The sequence below is a fragment of the Ipomoea triloba genome, chromosome 14, assembly GCF_003576645.1.
Source record: "Ipomoea triloba cultivar NCNSP0323 chromosome 14, ASM357664v1".
NCBI lineage: Eukaryota > Viridiplantae > Streptophyta > Magnoliopsida > Solanales > Convolvulaceae > Ipomoea > Ipomoea triloba.
This window is the reverse complement of record NC_044929.1, coordinates 17,614,178-17,631,568: the sequence shown is the minus strand read 5'-3', so window position 1 is coordinate 17,631,568 and position 17,391 is coordinate 17,614,178. Positions and strand designations below refer to the sequence as shown.

The 17,391-nt window shown below is 40.7% G+C and overlaps 2 protein-coding genes across 2 annotated transcripts; both read left to right on the top strand.

The window, feature by feature from the left end:
• Positions 1-5,611: 5,611 nt before the first annotated feature.
• On the top strand, positions 5,612-16,346 carry LOC116004046. The gene is made up of 6 exons (XM_031243987.1): positions 5,612-6,433; positions 6,520-8,918; positions 9,066-9,120; positions 9,279-10,077; positions 11,564-12,621; positions 12,708-16,346. The coding sequence occupies exons 1-6, from the start codon at positions 5,612-5,614 to the stop codon at positions 15,105-15,107; spliced, it is 7,533 nt and encodes a 2,510-aa protein (XP_031099847.1). The 3' UTR covers positions 15,108-16,346.
• LOC116004045 (protein RKD2-like) lies at positions 15,542-16,429 on the top strand. The gene has a single exon (XM_031243986.1). It carries the CDS (start codon positions 15,542-15,544, stop codon positions 16,427-16,429), a length of 888 nt encoding a protein of 295 aa, XP_031099846.1.
• Positions 16,430-17,391: the final 962 nt, after the last annotated feature.

Genomic DNA, 17,391 nt, shown 5'->3' with positions numbered 1-17,391 from the left:
CCTTGCTGCTTCCAAGACGACTTCGAGAGATTCCTCGTTCATAATCTGACATTTGCTTTTGGTGAAGACAACTTTGTGGCCCTTGTCACAGAACTGGGTTGTACTAAGGAGATTGAACTTGAGCCCCTCAACGTAGGACACTCCTTTAATAACCAGCTCATTCTTTTGGATTTCACCAACAGCTCTTGTGCGCCCCTTCTTCTCGTTGTCGCCAAATGTCACCAAGGGACCTTCGATAGGTTGGATGTTCTCAAGCAGTGTTAGATTTCCAGTCATATGTCTCGAACATCCACTGTCAATGAACCACACGTCCCTGGTGTCCTGCAAGGAAATCAAGCAAGTTTAGGTACCCAAACTTTGGGTCCTGGTGGGTTAGTGAGTTTAGGCATCCATTTATACCTTGTGCCCATTATTCCAGGCCTAGGCGCAATGTAGCCATTGTACGTTTGATAATTATAAGGAATGCTAGCAAAGGTTTTAGGCCTCTTTGGTGCATAAATCAACTTAGGTAGAGACTTTTCGACCGGCTTATGCACCATGCCTTTCATACGCTGTTTGGTCATGTGAAATTGCTGAAAGTGAGGTTTCTTCCAGAACTTGTGATTTGATGACCAATTCTCACTAGATGGATAGAGTCTTCCTTTCTCCATCCGTGAGTTCCTAACTATGTGGATCTCAGACCTTCCATATTTGCCTTGAGGTGCATTATATGGAGTGTAGCTCTTTTTGTACTTGGAATGGCCTTGCGAGAGATAGCAAGGTGATCTCTCAATATTGTTTACCCGGCCATTCTTCGTAGCTTTCCTATACTTTCCATTGCTGGTGTATAGGGACGGTTTATGAATAGCTACTCTGGTCTTTTCTGTTGGTCCTTTATGACCTTTATTTGGTTTGGGTTGAGATCCTCCATTTCTTGAAGTTCCCAAACCATTGGTCTGTTTATCTCTCGAGAGATGGTCTTGATGGAACCCTAGACCGGTTCTATCACTTGTAGGTCTGTGATCAACCACCATTTTCTCCATAGCTTTGGAGGAATTAGTGTATGATGCTATGACCTTTCGAAGATTAAGCTCTCTCGTCTCTCGAGCTTTGCACTCTTCAGATAGTAGGATTACTTTGGCTTCTAACTCACTTACTTTGAGAGTCAGCTCCAAATTCTCTTTCGAGACGTTCTTAAGCATATCTCTTTCAGCAGTTAGCTTGCTGTTTTCATCCATCACTCTAGCATGAGTGCTATTGGCGATGTTAAGGTTCCTTCTGAGCGATTCCAACATCTCGAAGGGGTCCTCATCGCTTTTAAATGAAGAACAACGAGAGGTAGAAGTAGAGCAGCGAGATGTAGGAGTAGAGGTTACCTCGTTGTCAATGGCCATTAGGCATTGATTCTCCTCTTCCTCGGTGTATAAGCAGATGAGCCCCCTCTCATCCTCTGAGCTGCTGCTGCTTTCGCTGGAGCTCGACGTCTCGGACTCCTCGATTGTCCTCTCGAATTCTTCAGCAACAAGCGCCTTCCTGCGCTGATACGTCTTTGATGATCCTTTGAAGCCACCTTGTGTTGGCTTCTCCCTGGATTCCTCTATTCTCTTGGAATCCTTGCCTTCTTGGCCCTGATGCTTGCTTACTAGTGGGTAAGGGCATTCGGCCTTGAAATGTCCCGGTCTTCTACAGTTGTAGCATAGACCCTGATTTTCCTCCTCCGTCCTTCTGGATGGATATCTCTCATTTTTCCTTCTTGAGGAGGAAGGTGAACTTTTGTTGCTCTCCTGGTTCATCTTCATGTATTTCCTGAACTTTCTCACAAAGAGAGCAAACTGTTCGTCAGACATAACATTCATAGGATTAGAGTCTGACCTTGAAGATGTGGATGGTTGCTCAGCAACAAGTGCTACGTTTCGTCGATCCACAATGTCCTCATCTCTTGGGAACATCTCGAACTCGAAGGCTTTGAGATCCCGGAAGAGTTTGTCTGTTGTGGTTTCCTTCAGATCTCGGTGATCTCTCATCGTGATCACCTTTACTTCCCACTCCTTAGTGAGGCCACGTAAGACCTTCAGGTTCAGCTCCTTTTGTGGGATCTCCTTTTCAAGGTCACTGATCTCGGTTGTGAGCTTCATGAACCGAGACTCCATGCTGTCGATGCTCTCTCCTGGCTTCATCTTGAAGTCTTCGAACTTCTTCATGGCCACGGTGAGCTTGTTTTCCTTTTCCTGTTCGTCACCTTCACCAATTAACATCAAAGTATCCCATACCTCTTTTGCCGTTTTGCACTTCCTCACTTTTGGGAAGATGGTTTCGTCTATAGCTCTGAAGAGAATATCCTTGGCAATATTGTCCAGGTTGTTTCTCTTCCTATCATCACTGGTCCATTCTTCCCTAGGTTTTGGGATGTACTTTGGTGTTTCTTGGGTTTGAACTGCAGCAGTATTAACCATTAGGATCTTGACTGGTCCAGAAGTTATAACCTCGGCCATCTCATCATGGAGGGCTGATAAGTACGCAAGCATGCGTGTTTTCCAGTCGTCAAACCTGCTAAGATCAAAGAGAAGATGTCTCGACAACATGCTGTCCATATTGAAAAATTATCTCGTGCTTTGAAAATATTTAAGAAGATTTTTCAAAGAAGGATCTCTAGGCAATATAAACAAAGGTTTATATCGATCAGAGAACTTGCTCTGATACCAATTGTTGGTCCCAAGGGGATGGGGTACAAGTCTAGAGGGGGGGGGGAATAGACTTGTATAAGATTTTGCAAATCTTTTCGACCTCTCGTGTGTATTGAACTTAGGATGTTTAGGTTCGATACCTCACGAGGTGAAGACAAAGTTTTATGCGCAGCGGAAATGTTATCCCCTTTTAGTTAGCACGAGTTTGAGTTAGTTCGAGAGGTGTGTTTATATGCAGTGCAATCGAGAGGTTAGCGAGAGATAAAAACAGTAAGTAAATGCAAGAGAGATTTTTAAGTGGTTCGGCCAACCCGCCTACGTCCACTCTTCTTCCAGAAACTCCCTGGAAGGATTGCACTAAAAACTTCCCTTTTTAGTACAATATCGAGCGCTTGAGCTTTGATCACGAAGCCCGCCTCAAGCCTCAGGTTTTTCGCCCCGCTTCTTGTTACTCCACCTCTCGAGCACTTGACCTTTGATCACCAAGCCCGCGTCAAGCCTCAGGTTTCTTTCGCTCGGACAGCAGCCAGGTTACTCCACCTCTCTTGCTTAATCCAAAGCAAGGTGTTTTTGGTTGTCACAGTTGAATGTAACAGACTCCAATCTGACCACAAGCTATCGTTGAATCAACTTCGATGTAGAGCAGCTTCGGTCACCTTCTGGATGTATAACAGTTTAAGCTTTGTAACTCTCTTGAAACACTAAGATGTGTTTTCTCGCTGTTTTGAATATCAGGATGATATTCCAAGTTAAGCACTTGCACTTGAACGTTTTAGACAGACACTTCTTAAGAATTTCGAACCTCTTTTCTTTTTAACTCCTTTTTCTCTCTTTTCCCCTTTTTTTTTTCCTTCTGTGTCTTTACGTCCTTATATATGAGAGTAGAAGAATAGTTCCGTTGGAGGGAAAACTATTCCGTTTGAAATTGGTCTCCCACGCCGAACATGGGTCTTTGCACAATTTCAGCATTTTTCATGGAGTAGTGGTCTTGTAACTTGAGCCTTTTGTTTTGTAGTGAATATTCCATATTCCACTTTCTTGAGCTCATGCTTCACTTGCTTCTTTTGGATAAAGTTACTCTTTTTATGTTCCCATCATTCCTTGTTTGGGGAATCTGACCACTTCAGGATTGGTGCACTTCTTGACCGTTTGTGGTGGAGGTCTGACGTGTCATCCACTTCCGTCCATTTTGAAACCTCCCGCTCAGCACCTCTTCAATATTTTATCTCCATGATATTCTTCTTCTCCAAACTTAGAGTATTTTATCTGCACATGTTGACTAACATTCAGCCTCTTGGAGAAGTGCCGGTTTATCGAGAACATAAAAGATGTCTCGACCACTTGATGTTTCAATCCCATGTATCGAGAGGTCTATCTCTCGAATATTCTTTACGTCTCGAACTCGATAGGTATATCGAGAGGTCCTTACCTCTCGAACTTGGCTTGTGTCTTGAGACTTAGTTGATGTCTCGTAGACCCTTATTCCTCCAGAGTTGTCTCGTGCCTGCTTCTGATCTATCTGTTTGCTTACAACACGAAAACTTCTAAGTTGTTCAAACAAGTTTACCTTAAGCTTAAATATTTCCCGAGTTGAGCTCAAATTACCCGGTTGTATTTTCGCTCTTAGTTTACTTATCGAACTTACATTGTTTTGCCTATGTATCGAGACTTGGGGATTCTTACTTAACAGTTGGTATCATCAAAACCTATTACATGATGTTCCTAACAACTTCTACCAAAGAGCACAAAATTTTCAACCCATGGCTACTCATCTGGCTCCCCAATTTGAAGAAGAAGATTGCATTGCCTATCCCGGAATCGAGGCCAATAACTTTGAACTCAAGACTTCAATGATCAACTTGGTGCAAGCAAATCAATTTGGAGGTTCAAAGTTGGAAGATCCTAAGGCGCATATCACTCATTTCGACAGAATATGCCAAACTATCAAGATGAATGGGGTGTCTATGGATGCAATCAAGCTGCGGTTGTTCCCATTTTCGTTGAGGGATCAAGCTCTGAGTTGGCTCAATTCCTTCGGGCCAAATCATTTCAACACATGGAACCAGCTGTACAAATCTTTCATGCAAGAATACTATCCACCCTCCAAGGCTGCAAAATTGAAGAAGCAAATCCAGAATTTCCAGCAATTCGGAAGTGAAAATCTGTACGAGGCATGGAAGAGGTTCAAGGATCTCAGGAGGCAGTGTCCTAGGAATCTCCTATCTCCTGGGGATTTCATTTCATCTTTTTACGAAGGATTGCTAGACAACTACAAGACAGTGTTGGATACTTCTTCTATGGGGGGAGTGTTTCTTGATATGACGCCCGATCATGGAGAGCAGCTGATAGAAAGAATCACAGCCAACACTGCGTATTGGTACAATGAAAGAGTCGAGCAACCAAGGAAAGAGAAAGTAGTAGGTATGTTTGAAGTGGATGAGAAGGTTGCCATGCAAGCCCAACTGGATTCGATCCAACACATGTTGAAAGAAATGGTGTTGAATAAGAAGGCGAATGCTCAGTCAGTCATTTCCTCATCCCAGATGCCACCCACACCACAAGCCTACTCGATGGTACAACCAACAACTCCAAGCCCACCACTATCTTCAACTATGGCTATGGTGCTCAGTTGCGCTATTTGTGGCGGTGCTCATGCTTCTCAAAGTTGTCAACTATTGGAACCTGGCAGCCACAACTCTTATTCAACTGTAGAGCAAGTTGACATGATTGGATACCAAAGACCTCAAGGCCAAGCGCAATGGAGGAATCGAGTCAATCCTTCTTGGAGCAATCAAGGTTTTCAAGGGAGAAATCCACCTCCTGGTTTTCAAGGCAACCAAGGCTTTAGAGGTGGATATCAAGGCAACCAGCAATGGAGAGGAAATCAAGGACAAGGTACGAGCCAAGCAAATGCTCAGAATCAGCAAGGGTATTCACAAGATCCGGACATGAAAACCTTCATGAACATGATTATGACACAAATGAGTAAATTGCAAACCGAAGTTGAAGGTCTTCGAGCTCAACAACGAGGAGGAGGTGCCCAAGCTTCTACCCAACCTTCATTTAATGGTAAACTTCCAGCAAGCACTGAAAATCCTAGGAATCAAGTCAATGCTGTTGTAACTAGAAGCGGGAAGTCTTTGACTGATCCACCCTCTCCAGACGATAACATTGCTCTTGAAAATGAAGGGAAAGAAAAAGAACTTCTACCACAAAAAAGAGATCCTGAAGGACAAGTGCAGACAAAGGAGGATACTAGCCAAGGTAAAAAGAACAAGGGCAAGCAAATTGATGATTCAGTGATTCCTTGCAACTTATTGCCATTTCCACAAAGGTTGTGGAAGTCCAAAGAAACCGAGAGGGAGAACAAATTCAAAATGATGATTGACAAGTTGGAGATATCCATGCCTTTTGTGGATGCTGTTACTCAAATACCATCATACAAGAAATTCTTGAAGGATATTTTGAGTAATAAAAAGAAGCCGGAGAAGAGTGCAGTGATAGATCTTAGTGAGGGAGCATTGGCATGCGCTGCAATACAAAAGAATCTACCACCGAAGTTGAAGGATCCTGGAAGTTTTGCTATTCCATGTATCGTTGGAGGATTTGTTGTGGGTCGTGCTCTATGTGATCTCGGAGCTAGTGTGAGCCTCATGCCTTATTCCCTTTGCAAGAGGCTCAACCTTGGAGAGCCGAAACCCATTACCATGACACTTCAAATGGCGGATCGCTCAATAAAGCGCCCAGTGGGAGTATTAGAAGACATCCCAGTAATGATCGATCAATACTACATCCCGGGAGATTTTGTGATTCTTGACATTGAGGAAGATGCCAAGGTACCCATAATCCTTGGTAGAATGAATACTTCTGTTTTCTAGATGGTTTTTCAGGATATTTTCAGATTTCTATTCACCCAGATGATCAAGAAATGACAACATTCACATGTCAATATGGCACCTTTGCTTTCAAAAAGATGTCATTTGGTTTGTGTAATGCACCAGCTACTTTTCAAAGGTGCATGATGGCAATCTTTTCTGAAATGGTGGAAGAAATCATGGAAGTATTTATGGACGATTTCTCAGTTTATGGTAAGTCGTTTGATGATTGTTTGATAAATCTTGATAAAGTTCTGTGCAGGTGCCAAGAAGTCAATTTAGTTCTGAATTGGGAGAAATGTCATTTTATGGCAACTGAAGGCATAGTTCTTGGCCACAAAATTTCAGCAAGGAGAATTGAAGTAGACCCGGCAAAGATTGAAGTCATTTCAAAATTGCCACCCCCAAGCTCCGTAAAAGGAGTAAGGAGTTTTCTTGGTCACGCTGGGTTTTACAGAAGATTCATCAAAGATTTCTCTAAAATTGCAAAACCCCTCACGCACTTGCTTGCGAAAGAGGTGGCGTTTAATTTTGATGAATCTTGTCTTATTGCTTTTAACAGATTGAAGGAAGCTCTGTGTCATGCTCCAATCATTCAACCTCCTGATTGGAATCTACCGTTCGAATTGATGTGTGATGCGAGTGACTATGCAGTTGGGGCGGTGCTATGCCAAAAGAAGGACAGGTGCTACTATGTGATCCATTACGCAAGCCACACACTTGATGATGCTCAAGTCAACTATGCAACAACTGAGAAGGAGCTTCTTGCGGTGGTGTTTGCTATGGAGAAATTTCGGTCCTATTTGCTTGGGAGCAAGGTGATAGTTCACACCGACCATGCTGCTTTGAAGTATTTATTCCAAAAGAAAGATGCAAAGCCGAGGCTGATCCGATGGGTGCTCCTACTTCAAGAATTTGATCTGGAGATTAGAGATAAGAAGGGATCCGAGAATGTTGTGGCCGATCACCTGTCCAGACTTGAAGGCAAAAAGGATGATGAATTGCCCATAGATGATTCCTTCAAGGGAGAAACATTGTACATCTTGACTGGATTAGGAAAACGGTATGTGCCATGGTTCGCAGACATTGTGAATTACCTGGTAAGTGGCTACATCCCTAAGGATTTTAATTTCAACAAAAGGAAAAGGTTTTTGCATGATGTGAAAGATTACTTTTGGGATGAGCCACTGTTGTTCAAAAGATGTGCAGATGGGATTATAAGAAGATGCATACCAGAAGAGGAATTCATAAGTGTCTTGAGCCATTGCCATTCCTCTCCTTATGGTGGACACATGAGTGCCGATCGCACAGCTCTAAAAGTCCTACAATCTGGACTATTTTGGCCTAGCTTGTTTGCTACTGCAAGGGAATTTGTGAGCAAGTGCAACAATTGTCAAAGGACTGGCACTATCAATAGGAAACATGAAATGCCTCAGAAAGGTATACTCGAAGTAGAACTCTTTGATGTATGGGGAATGGACTTCATGGGTCCATTTCCAAGGTCATTTGGGAATGAGTATATCCTTGTAGCTGTGGATTATGTGTCTAAATGGGTGGAAGCTGTTGCAACCCCAAGGAATGATTCAAAGACAGTGTTGAAATTTGTTAAGAAGAACATTTTTTCCAGGTTTGGAATGCCAAGAGCCTTCATCACTGACAATGGCAAGCATTTTTGTAACAAACTCTTGGAAAGGATTCTTCTCAAGTATGGCATTCATCACCGACTTTCTACGCCATACCATTCTCAAACTTGCGGACAAGTCGAGTTGGCAAATAGGGAGATCAAGTCAATCCTTGAAAAGGTAGTGAGTCCAACAAGAAAAGATTGGTCTTTAAAGCTAGATGATGCACTATGGGCTCTGAGAACTGCCTACAAGACCCCTATTGGTGTCTCACCATTCAAACTCGTCTTTGGAAAATCATGTCATTTGCCGGTTGAGTATGAACACAAGGCATATTGGGCAGTGGCAAGATTGAATCTGAATGAGGATTTGGCAAGAGAAAAGAGGTTGATGTGTTTGAATGAGCTTGAAGAATTCCGGATGGATGCCTATGAGAATGCTAGGATCTACAAAGAGAGGACCAAGTATTTTCATGATAAAAGGATTTTGAGGAGATACTTTGAACCTGGAGACCAAGTTCTACTCTACAACTCAAGACTCAAGTTGTTCCCAGGTAAATTAAAATCAAGGTGGTCAGGACCATTTCAAGTGGAAGAGCATTTTCCCTCAGGAGCAGTTGCAATTTCCAACAAGGAGGGAAAAACATTTGTGGTTAATGGGCAAAGATTGAAACTGTTTAATGAGGCATTCAAGGAGCAGGAAGCAGAGAGGAACGAGGCCAAGGCAGTTTGGGACCTCTTCCAGCCCATATATGAATAAAGAATCAGGGGTCGAGCTCATGACCTTAAACGAGCGCTTCTTGGGAGGCAACCCAAGATTTTATTTGATGTGAGTTTTAATTTGTTGATTTAATTTTCCTAGTTTCAATAATGACCGACATTGTACTATCGCTCTTTTTACAAAAGCCATTCGTTAGTGCTCAGCAAGCCCCGGAAATCGAGATTGGTGTTCAGCTCTCAGGTTAGTATGTCCTGTTCTTTATCCTTTAAAATTGTCTTTTCTTTCTTCTGATAAGAATTCTTGACTTAGCTTGTTGTTTTTCCCCAACCTCTGCTTACTTTCTCATTCTTCTTCATTGATGTGATTCCTTGCTATTTAATCTTTCTAATCAAATGAAGAATCATACTTCATCCTCTTTTCATTCTCAATTCATTTATTGTTCTGATTTTGATGATACCTCAATTTGGGATGAGATGAATCTAACTCCTCTCTATGATTTTGAGAATGAGTTTCATGAACTCAATCAACCAACTGTTAGAGCTGAGGCTGTTGCTGAAATTGAACCTTCAAGGGAGGTAGCATTTCAGAGGAAAGAAAAAGAGGAGAAAAGGATATTTTCGAAAAAGCTTAGGTGCAGGGAGTTAGGGATTTCCGAATGGCCGCAGAAAAAATTCTTAAGGTTGGAGGATAACCTGGAAATTTCTACTCCTCCTCCTTACCAGTATAACCATTCCATTACTGAGAACTCCCTCTGGGATTATCAGTATGAGGAATGCGCTTTGGCTCTAGTAGGTGAAGCTTCAAGATCCTCGAGTGATGAACACATTCGCAGCTTTGGCCAAGAATTTGATTCTATCTGGAATTTCAAGGATGAGGTACCAGAAGTAAAAGAAATCAATGAGGTTGCAACTGAGGAAATTATAGAAGAAGCATCCAACCCAGTCATAACCATTGTGGATAAGAAGAGCACCTCTGAAAAATCTTGGAGCATTGAAATGATTTCAAAGTTCTTCCACTTACCAGTTGTCCAGGCGGCAAGGGAATTACACATAGGAAAAGACAAGCTGAAAAAAATATGCACCGAGTTGGGAATCAATCAATGGCCACATAGGAAATTACAGTACATGGATCGACTGTTGAGCAAGTTTAAGAAAGATTTTGACCAAGGGGAGAAGGTGATTGAGCTAGAACACGAAAGTGAGCAGATGTTAGCAAACCCCAACAATGAGTTAGGCTTAGAAACTCAAACACTGGGGGAATCTTCTTCTAAAAAGAAAAGATATCAACAATTGATAAATCTTGCTCACTCTACTTCCTTTGCCAATTCATCTCGTGTTCCGTGGGAAGATGAAATGTTTTAAACTTCACTTATTTTTAACAGGAAGGCTAAAAGATGTGTAGAACTAGTGGACTTCTCTACTCTTGTTGCTGCACGAGAATCATAAGGGAGTACAATCTTTCTCCATTTGCATTTCATATGTTTTATCAATTATATTTGGAGTTTTTTTTTTTTTCTTCTAGTTTTGTGTGCACTCAATCTTGTCAAATCCTATTTGCATTATACATCGAGGGCGATCATATTTAATGCTATGATTGGTAATTTATTTAACAATTAAGCTCATGAGTCAAGCAATTGAAAATAATTTCAAGGAGAAGGAAAAAGATAAAGAAAACTCCCCTGATAAATCTCTTGTGGCCATCAAGAGTTATCATGAAGTCTCCACAAGTTCAAATGTTTTCCTTGGTGCCATCCTACAAAAACCAAAGGGATAAAAACTTTGAAAGCTCATTAGATATAGAACCGTAGCATTTATTCACACAAAAATAAAATAAAATGCATAAATGTAAATTGCGAGAAAATTAAGAAAACATGGGTTGCCTCCCATTAAGCGCTAAATTTAATGTCGCTAGCTCGACTCAATCTACTTGAAGTTATCCTTCAAGAGATTGAAGGATAGAAATTCCCTTATTTCTATCCACCTTCCCTTCCAAATAGAGCTTTAAATGGTGATTATTGATAAATTCTTCGAGCCACAAATTCACCACTTTAAAGCTCAAGTATGGGTTAAAATTGATTTTTAAAACTCCTTCCTCAAATCCATTTTTAACCCATAAATCAACCAAGGATTTCTTCCTAGACATTGGTTCTTGATAGTAAATTTGAGCTTTACTACCCTCCAAATCTCCAAGTGAGGAGATTCTTGGGTTCTCTTCATGAACCAATAATAAGAAAGAATCCTTGGAAGATTTGCATGCTTAGAAAAGATTTAGGCCATTTTTTAGCCCAAGCCTTTAAACCTACCCGTTGTATATAATTGTTATCCCTAGTTGTCCCCGTTGAGCCTATGTTTGTTTAATAAGTGCTAAGCACTTAGCCTTTCTTTGTAAATATTTTTCTTGTGTTACCCATGTAAATCAACCCTAAACCCTTAACCCGAAAATATTTTCCTTCACCCTTGAGAAAATTTACCATTTATTCATAACATTTTTGTTGAAGAGATTTAATATGGAGCTTTAATTTTTGTAAGCAACATTTATGATGTAAATAGTGTGGGGGTTTGTCAAAAAATGAGAAAAAGAAAAAAAATGATAAAATAGAAAAAGAAAAAAAAAAGAGTTACGAATAAAAAAAAAATATTTTGAAAGAATAAAGTTCAAAAGTTTGAGTGTTTTANAACTGTAGAGCAAGTTGACATGATTGGATACCAAAGACCTCAAGGCCAAGCGCAATGGAGGAATCGAGTCAATCCTTCTTGGAGCAATCAAGGTTTTCAAGGGAGAAATCCACCTCCTGGTTTTCAAGGCAACCAAGGCTTTAGAGGTGGATATCAAGGCAACCAGCAATGGAGAGGAAATCAAGGACAAGGTACGAGCCAAGCAAATGCTCAGAATCAGCAAGGGTATTCACAAGATCCGGACATGAAAACCTTCATGAACATGATTATGACACAAATGAGTAAATTGCAAACCGAAGTTGAAGGTCTTCGAGCTCAACAACGAGGAGGAGGTGCCCAAGCTTCTACCCAACCTTCATTTAATGGTAAACTTCCAGCAAGCACTGAAAATCCTAGGAATCAAGTCAATGCTGTTGTAACTAGAAGCGGGAAGTCTTTGACTGATCCACCCTCTCCAGACGATAACATTGCTCTTGAAAATGAAGGGAAAGAAAAAGAACTTCTACCACAGAAAGGAGATCCCGAAGGACAAGTGCAGACAAAGGAGGATCCTAGCCAAGGTAAAAAGAACAAGGGCAAACAAATTGATGATTCGGTGATTCCTTGCAATTTATTGCCATTTCCACAAAGGTTGTGGAAGTCCAAAGAAACCGAGAGGGAGAACAAATTCAAAATGATGATTGACAAGTTGGAGATATCCATGCCTTTTGTGGATGCTGTTACTCAAATACCATCATACAAGAAATTCTTGAAGGATATTTTGAGTAATAAAAAGAAGCCGGAGAAGAGTGCAGTGATAGATCTTAGTGAGGGAGCATTGGCATGCGCTGCAATACAAAAGAATCTACCACCGAAGTTGAAGGATCCTGGAAGTTTTGCTATTCCATGTATCGTTGGAGGATTTGTTGTGGGTCGTGCTCTATGTGATCTCGGAGCTAGTGTGAGCCTCATGCCTTATTCCCTTTGCAAGAGGCTCAACCTTGGAGAGCCGAAACCCATTACCATGACACTTCAAATGGCGGATCGCTCAATAAAGCGCCCAGTGGGAGTATTAGAAGACATCCCAGTAATGATCGATCAATACTACATCCCGGGAGATTTTGTGATTCTTGACATTGAGGAAGATGCCAAGGTACCCATAATCCTTGGTAGAATGAATACTTCTGTTTTCTAGATGGTTTTTCAGGATATTTTCAGATTTCTATTCACCCAGATGATCAAGAAATGACAACATTCACATGTCAATATGGCACCTTTGCTTTCAAAAAGATGTCATTTGGTTTGTGTAATGCACCAGCTACTTTTCAAAGGTGCATGATGGCAATCTTTTCTGAAATGGTGGAAGAAATCATGGAAGTATTTATGGACGATTTCTCAGTTTATGGTAAGTCGTTTGATGATTGTTTGATAAATCTTGATAAAGTTCTGTGCAGGTGCCAAGAAGTCAATTTAGTTCTGAATTGGGAGAAATGTCATTTTATGGCAACTGAAGGCATAGTTCTTGGCCACAAAATTTCAGCAAGGAGAATTGAAGTAGACCCGGCAAAGATTGAAGTCATTTCAAAATTGCCACCCCCAAGCTCCGTAAAAGGAGTAAGGAGTTTTCTTGGTCACGCTGGGTTTTACAGAAGATTCATCAAAGATTTCTCTAAAATTGCAAAACCCCTCACGCACTTGCTTGCGAAAGAGGTGGCGTTTAATTTTGATGAATCTTGTCTTATTGCTTTTAACAGATTGAAGGAAGCTCTGTGTCATGCTCCAATCATTCAACCTCCTGATTGGAATCTACCGTTCGAATTGATGTGTGATGCGAGTGACTATGCAGTTGGGGCGGTGCTATGCCAAAAGAAGGACAGGTGCTACTATGTGATCCATTACGCAAGCCACACACTTGATGATGCTCAAGTCAACTATGCAACAACTGAGAAGGAGCTTCTTGCGGTGGTGTTTGCTATGGAGAAATTTCGGTCCTATTTGCTTGGGAGCAAGGTGATAGTTCACACCGACCATGCTGCTTTGAAGTATTTATTCCAAAAGAAAGATGCAAAGCCGAGGCTGATCCGATGGGTGCTCCTACTTCAAGAATTTGATCTGGAGATTAGAGATAAGAAGGGATCCGAGAATGTTGTGGCCGATCACCTGTCCAGACTTGAAGGCAAAAAGGATGATGAATTGCCCATAGATGATTCCTTCAAGGGAGAAACATTGTACATCTTGACTGGATTAGGAAAACGGTATGTGCCATGGTTCGCAGACATTGTGAATTACCTGGTAAGTGGCTACATCCCTAAGGATTTTAATTTCAACAAAAGGAAAAGGTTTTTGCATGATGTGAAAGATTACTTTTGGGATGAGCCACTGTTGTTCAAAAGATGTGCAGATGGGATTATAAGAAGATGCATACCAGAAGAGGAATTCATAAGTGTCTTGAGCCATTGCCATTCCTCTCCTTATGGTGGACACATGAGTGCCGATCGCACAGCTCTAAAAGTCCTACAATCTGGACTATTTTGGCCTAGCTTGTTTGCTACTGCAAGGGAATTTGTGAGCAAGTGCAACAATTGTCAAAGGACTGGCACTATCAATAGGAAACATGAAATGCCTCAGAAAGGTATACTCGAAGTGGAACTCTTTGATGTATGGGGAATGGACTTCATGGGTCCATTTCCAAGGTCATTTGGGAATGAGTATATCCTTGTAGCTGTGGATTATGTGTCTAAATGGGTGGAAGCTGTTGCAACCCCAAGGAATGATTCAAAGACAGTGTTGAAATTTGTTAAGAAGAACATTTTTTCCAGGTTTGGAATGCCAAGAGCCTTCATCACTGACAATGGCAAGCATTTTTGTAACAAACTCTTGGAAAGGATTCTTCTCAAGTATGGCATTCATCACCGACTTTCTACGCCATACCATTCTCAAACTTGCGGACAAGTCGAGTTGGCAAATAGGGAGATCAAGTCAATCCTTGAAAAGGTAGTGAGTCCAACAAGAAAAGATTGGTCTTTAAAGCTAGATGATGCACTATGGGCTCTGAGAACTGCCTACAAGACCCCTATTGGTGTCTCACCATTCAAACTCGTCTTTGGAAAATCATGTCATTTGCCGGTTGAGTATGAACACAAGGCATATTGGGCAGTGGCAAGATTGAATCTGAATGAGGATTTGGCAAGAGAAAAGAGGTTGATGTGTTTGAATGAGCTTGAAGAATTCCGGATGGATGCCTATGAGAATGCTAGGATCTACAAAGAGAGGACCAAGTATTTTCATGATAAAAGGATTTTGAGGAGATACTTTGAACCTGGAGACCAAGTTCTACTCTACAACTCAAGACTCAAGTTGTTCCCAGGTAAATTAAAATCAAGGTGGTCAGGACCATTTCAAGTGGAAGAGCATTTTCCCTCAGGAGCAGTTGCAATTTCCAACAAGGAGGGAAAAACATTTGTGGTTAATGGGCAAAGATTGAAACTGTTTAATGAGGCATTCAAGGAGCAGGAAGCAGAGAGGAACGAGGCCAAGGCAGTTTGGGACCTCTTCCAGCCCATATATGAATAAAGAATCAGGGGTCGAGCTCATGACCTTAAACGAGCGCTTCTTGGGAGGCAACCCAAGATTTTATTTGATGTGAGTTTTAATTTGTTGATTTAATTTTCCTAGTTTCAATAATGACCGACATTGTACTATCGCTCTTTTTACAAAAGCCATTCGTTAGTGCTCAGCAAGCCCCGGAAATCGAGATTGGTGTTCAGCTCTCAGGTTAGTATGTCCTGTTCTTTATCCTTTAAAATTGTCTTTTCTTTCTTCTGATAAGAATTCTTGACTTAGCTTGTTGTTTTTCCCCAACCTCTGCTTACTTTCTCATTCTTCTTCATTGATGTGATTCCTTGCTATTTAATCTTTCTAATCAAATGAAGAATCATACTTCATCCTCTTTTCATTCTCAATTCATTTATTGTTCTGATTTTGATGATACCTCAATTTGGGATGAGATGAATCTAACTCCTCTCTATGATTTTGAGAATGAGTTTCATGAACTCAATCAACCAACTGTTAGAGCTGAGGCTGTTGCTGAAATTGAACCTTCAAGGGAGGTAGCATTTCAGAGGAAAGAAAAAGAGGAGAAAAGGATATTTTCGAAAAAGCTTAGGTGCAGGGAGTTAGGGATTTCCGAATGGCCGCAGAAAAAATTCTTAAGGTTGGAGGATAACCTGGAAATTTCTACTCCTCCTCCTTACCAGTATAACCATTCCATTACTGAGAACTCCCTCTGGGATTATCAGTATGAGGAATGCGCTTTGGCTCTAGTAGGTGAAGCTTCAAGATCCTCGAGTGATGAACACATTCGCAGCTTTGGCCAAGAATTTGATTCTATCTGGAATTTCAAGGATGAGGTACCAGAAGTAAAAGAAATCAATGAGGTTGCAACTGAGGAAATTATAGAAGAAGCATCCAACCCAGTCATAACCATTGTGGATAAGAAGAGCACCTCTGAAAAATCTTGGAGCATTGAAATGATTTCAAAGTTCTTCCACTTACCAGTTGTCCAGGCGGCAAGGGAATTACACATAGGAAAAGACAAGCTGAAAAAAATATGCACCGAGTTGGGAATCAATCAATGGCCACATAGGAAATTACAGTACATGGATCGACTGTTGAGCAAGTTTAAGAAAGATTTTGACCAAGGGGAGAAGGTGATTGAGCTAGAACACGAAAGTGAGCAGATGTTAGCAAACCCCAACAATGAGTTAGGCTTAGAAACTCAAACACTGGGGGAATCTTCTTCTAAAAAGAAAAGATATCAACAATTGATAAATCTTGCTCACTCTACTTCCTTTGCCAATTCATCTCGTGTTCCGTGGGAAGATGAAATGTTTTAAACTTCACTTATTTTTAACAGGAAGGCTAAAAGATGTGTAGAACTAGTGGACTTCTCTACTCTTGTTGCTGCACGAGAATCATAAGGGAGTACAATCTTTCTCCATTTGCATTTCATATGTTTTATCAATTATATTTGGAGTTTTTTTTTTTTTCTTCTAGTTTTGTGTGCACTCAATCTTGTCAAATCCTATTTGCATTATACATCGAGGGCGATCATATTTAATGCTATGATTGGTAATTTATTTAACAATTAAGCTCATGAGTCAAGCAATTGAAAATAATTTCAAGGAGAAGGAAAAAGATAAAGAAAACTCCCCTGATAAATCTCTTGTGGCCATCAAGAGTTATCATGAAGTCTCCACAAGTTCAAATGTTTTCCTTGGTGCCATCCTACAAAAACCAAAGGGATAAAAACTTTGAAAGCTCATTAGATATAGAACCGTAGCATTTATTCACACAAAAATAAAATAAAATGCATAAATGTAAATTGCGAGAAAATTAAGAAAACATGGGTTGCCTCCCATTAAGCGCTAAATTTAATGTCGCTAGCTCGACTCAATCTACTTGAAGTTATCCTTCAAGAGATTGAAGGATAGAAATTCCCTTATTTCTATCCACCTTCCCTTCCAAATAGAGCTTTAAATGGTGATTATTGATAAATTCTTCGAGCCACAAATTCACCACTTTAAAGCTCAAGTATGGGTTAAAATTGATTTTTAAAACTCCTTCCTCAAATCCATTTTTAACCCATAAATCAACCAAGGATTTCTTCCTAGACATTGGTTCTTGATAGTAAATTTGAGCTTTACTACCCTCCAAATCTCCAAGTGAGGAGATTCTTGGGTTCTCTTCATGAACCAATAATAAGAAAGAATCCTTGGAAGATTTGCATGCTTAGAAAAGATTTAGGCCATTTTTTAGCCCAAGCCTTTAAACCTACCCGTTGTATATAATTGTTATC

Coding starts and splice junctions, on each gene's coding strand:
- LOC116004046 (XM_031243987.1), top strand. CDS start 5,612: ATGAAAACCTTCATGAACATGATTATGACACAAATGAGTAAATTGCAA. Junction 6,434..6,519: donor GAGTATTAGAAGACATCCCA/GTAATGATCGAT, acceptor AATCCTTGGTAG/AATGAATACTTCTGTTTTCT. Junction 8,919..9,065: donor TTCCAGCCCATATATGAATA/AAGAATCAGGGG, acceptor TTTTTACAAAAG/CCATTCGTTAGTGCTCAGCA.
- LOC116004045 (XM_031243986.1), top strand. CDS start 15,542: ATGAATCTAACTCCTCTCTATGATTTTGAGAATGAGTTTCATGAACTC.